This window comes from Pygoscelis adeliae, unplaced genomic scaffold, assembly GCF_000699105.1.
Source record: "Pygoscelis adeliae isolate BGI_AS28 unplaced genomic scaffold, ASM69910v1 Scaffold13, whole genome shotgun sequence".
NCBI lineage: Eukaryota > Metazoa > Chordata > Aves > Sphenisciformes > Spheniscidae > Pygoscelis > Pygoscelis adeliae.
The window spans coordinates 3,402,634-3,406,495 of record NW_008824499.1 but is presented as its reverse complement, the minus strand read 5'-3'; the positions used below and the strand labels follow the sequence as shown (position 1 = coordinate 3,406,495).

The 3,862-nt window shown below is 56.2% G+C and overlaps 1 protein-coding gene across 1 annotated transcript; it reads right to left on the bottom strand.

The window, feature by feature from the left end:
- Positions 1-2,287: 2,287 nt before the first annotated feature.
- On the bottom strand, positions 2,288-3,843 carry KBTBD13 (kelch repeat and BTB (POZ) domain containing 13). The gene has a single exon (XM_009321462.1). The coding sequence runs from the start codon at positions 3,830-3,832 to the stop codon at positions 2,450-2,452; it is 1,383 nt and encodes a 460-aa protein (XP_009319737.1). The 5' UTR covers positions 3,833-3,843; the 3' UTR covers positions 2,288-2,449.
- Positions 3,844-3,862: the final 19 nt, after the last annotated feature.

The window sequence follows — 3,862 nt, the reverse complement described above, 5'->3', positions numbered from 1 at the left end:
AGATGATGTCACCTTAAAAAAGAAACTTGCAAAAGGTTAAACTGTGATTAGATAGATCGCTTCGCCTCGAACTGTAATCTTTGGCGGAGTAAACACCATGAAGATTGAAAGGGGAAGATAACGGCGCTGTGCTGGTGCCAGTAATGCGTAACATTGAGGGCTAAATTCTGGTGCAGCGAAGCACATTTGCAGCGTCGTGCCCACTCACTGTGCGAAGGCTGAGCAGCCTCTCGCTCTCGGTAGAGATTTGCTTGGTCCTGGCTCATAATTTTTTCCCCCTGCTTGCAGAGGTAAGAACTGTATCTTTTTTCCTCCCTGTGCACCTAAAATTATCTTGTGTTACTTTCTGTATCATGGTCTGGATTGATGGATGCAACAAATTACTCCTCTCTTGGGACCATCCATGCCATACTCAACAGTGCCTGCCAAGACCTACGCTTTCACTCGTGCTACACTTAACACAACACTTAAAATCTTAAAACCTTTTGCATTTTGTTTGCAAATATCTTTGTAAACCCCTGAACCGTTGAAAAACCAGCATGTAAAGGTGGGGGGAGATGTTGTATCACTTGGTGGTTTCAGAGCTGGAGGGAAGGGGAGAGCCTGCCAAGTTCAGCTGTCCCGGGTTAGCCACAGGAGCCCGTCATAAATATTTTAGTAACAGAATTATTTTAACTTTATTTTAATGGAGGGTTTAAGCTGTTTGTTCAACTTAAAACAGTTTTAAAGCAGCGTGCTTCCATGTGCTGCTTTCAGTTAGGGGAAGACAGTGTGAAATGTTAATTGGCTTCGTCTAGGAAGGGAACAAGGGTTTGGCTTGATGGGCTTTCTGCTAATGGTCCCCCCGAGGATAGTAACGCCGCTCAGCTAATGCTGCAGCGTGGTGTAGAGCTGGGTGAGGTCCACCAGTGTCCCCTGCCTCCCCCGTGCCACCATCAGACCCACACCTCCACCGACTGCGGTCCCCATCCCGGGGGTGACAGCGGGGTGGTGGCCTGGCCCAGTGGCAGAGGGCAAAAGGGGACGAGGGGCATCGAGTGGTTTTCAATCTGGACATGGATGCGAGCTGGGGTTTTCTTGTGTTTCTGTGGTTGTGTGGGTTTTTTCTCAAATGCGGGAACTGTTTTGAAAATGCTGAGAACTTGGCGAGGGTCAGCAGCGGAGGTATTTGAGGCATCCCAGCTGGTATTCCCTTCCACTCCGTTTCGGCCAGGACGGCACGGGCAGCCCAAAGCCTGCCCCACGGACGGAAAACCAGCTGAGCCATGGTCTGGGTTTGCTGCTGCCCTGGTCCCCGCAGGTCTCCCAGCAGCACTGCGGTCGCAAAGGGGAGCTCTATGTTCTCCAGCTGTCCCCAGAGCTGGTGTTGAGGGCTAACAACCTTTGATAGTAGGGGATGGTATCTCATGAGAACAGCTCACCTGGTTACGGAGCTCTGCTAATGGAGAAGACCTCTGCAAGCCTGGCATCGCCATGCAATGGTGATACTCTCTCCTCTCCTCTCCTCTCCTCTCCTCTCCACTCCTCTCCTCTCCTTCCCTTTTTGCACCCTTTTGTATTTCCAAGGTTTGCCATGTCCTAAAAAGACCCTGTCTTGGCTCAAATGAGCCTCCGATGAGTGCCAGCACTTGCCACCCCGTTGAGTCTGTGCTGGGGCTTGGCAGAGGAGCCTGGAGGAGACGATAGCTGGCTAACACACTTGGTGGGGTGATGGGTGGTTCCCAGGTCCCAGAAACCCCTCAGTGCATTAAGCCCCCGATGCCCAGGAGATGCTTTCCTTCACCCCCCCATCTCCCCTCTCCCCTCCTCCTCCCAGGACCCCGCTGCAGCTGGGAGTGGCCGTGGAAACCTCCCCGGGGAGCGCGGGGCTGTGTGGGAACCATGCTCCCACATACGGCTCTGAAACAGAGCTGCAGCTGAAAAAGCATTCAGCGGGCAGGAGCGAGCCTTGACATGGATCCCTGTTAGGAGGTATTCTCCTTCAGAAGAGGGGGGGAAAAAAAACAAACCCCAAGAGTAATGAAAAACACAGGGGTTTTTATAGCTGTCCTTTTAATTCCAGGATATAACAAATGATTTCCCATCGGAGCAGAGGGGAGGTGGGATGCTGCACGCCTCCAGAGTGCGGTCAAAATAAATAAAACCCGTGTTTGCATCTCTTTGGTATCTGTCCTCTGCACAAGCCACGAAGCCCTGCACACAGTTGGCTCGTGAGCCCACATCTGGTAGGACTTTGCACACAGCCCATGCAGTGCAGGCAGAGGCAGGCAGCAGCTGCCTGCAGCCCCTTTCCCTCCGGCAGGGTCTAGTGTCACCTCCAAGGTCCAACGTGATGCGTCCCTGGACCTGAGCACGACTCCGCGGAGGAGGAGAGGAGCCCGGGGCGGTGGCGGGTGCAGAGCCAAGGCCACGTGCAAGGAGAGCATCCCAACGTGGGACAGGGGGCCACCTATGTCGCAACATTGTGGTCGCGCCTCGGCAGCCGCAGGAGGAAGGTCTGCAGGGAGCCACTGCGTGGGAAGCCTGCCCGCTCCTTCTTGAACTTCCAGGTCTCCTCTTCCACGGAGTAGAGGAGCGTCAGCATCTTGTTGACGGTGTAGATGGTGTCACCCCTGATGACGGCAGTGAAGAGAGCTCCTTTGCTATTCAGGAACTGCCCGGGCAGGGCGGTCCACTGCCGCGACGTCAGGTTGAAGCAGTCAATGACGCAACGCAAGAAGTCATCTGAGGGGCCGTTGCGCATGACGTAGAGGTTGTCGCGGTGGGCCACCATGCAGTGCCCGTAGCTCTGGTGCCGCTTGAGCTCGGTGACAGGAAGCCATGCATCTTGCTGGGTCTCATACTCATAGATGACGGTAGTGTCCAGTGGCTTCCACAAGCAAACGAAGATCTGCCCCATGGCTTGGGCACAGGGTGCTGCCGCGCTCGGCTGTGGCAGGTCGGAGACAAATGTCCAGGTGCTGGAGGCCACGTCGTACCTTTCCACGGACTTCAGGGAGATCTTCTCATACTCCCCACCGATGGCATAGAGGTAGCCCTCGTGGCCCACCAGCCTGACGTCATAGCGCAGCTGATGAGGGCTGGGGAACTCGCTCCAGGCGTTGGCATCGGCATCATAGCAGAAGCTGCTCTCCACCACCTGCTTGCTGGCCCCGTAGACGCCGCCCACGATGTAGATCTTATTATCCATGGTTGCCATGCCAGCTAGGAACGTGCTGGCGCTCAGTGGCAGGCAGGAGAGGGTCCTCCACGTGTTGGTCTCCTCGTCCAGGTAGCAGATGGTCCTGGAGAGGTCCTCCAGGAACTCAAAGGTGGGCGTGTGGGCTCCTACTGCCACAAAGGTGCTGGGCAGGAGGGTCTCCACGTAGGCCAGCAGGTCGTCAGAGAGGCAGTCCAAGTACTCCACCAGCTCGGCGTAGCTGTCCCTGATGTAGAGCGCGGCGCAGTGGAAAAGGTCCAGGAGACCGAATATGGCGGCAGCTTGGTACAGCAGGATGCAGTTGTCAGAGTTGATGGAGTGGATCAGGTACTTGGCCAAGGGCTTCACCTGCAGGAAGGCGGCACACTCAACTGCCTGGAAGGTCTCCTCGCTGCCGAGGATGGGCCTCTCACCCGCCAGCACTCGCAGCATGGCGAGGAACCCGGCCGCGCTCAGCTCCCCCAGCCCAATCTCCTCCTGCGTGCTCTCCTTCATGCCCGAGCGGAAGAGGGCACGGAAGTACTCGCTGCTCTCCACCAGCAAGGTCTTCTCCACCCAGAATGACTGCTCCTCCACCCGGATACACACCCTCTCTGGAGGCCCTGCCCAGGAGCCTTCCTCCTCCGGTGTCATCCTCACCCAGGGGCTCAGTGCTCGGCGGGG

What these genes read in the sequence shown, in the direction of transcription:
- KBTBD13 (XM_009321462.1), bottom strand. Translation starts at nt 3,832, where the DNA reads ATGACACCGGAGGAGGAAGGCTCCTGGGCAGGGCCTCCAGAGAGGGTG.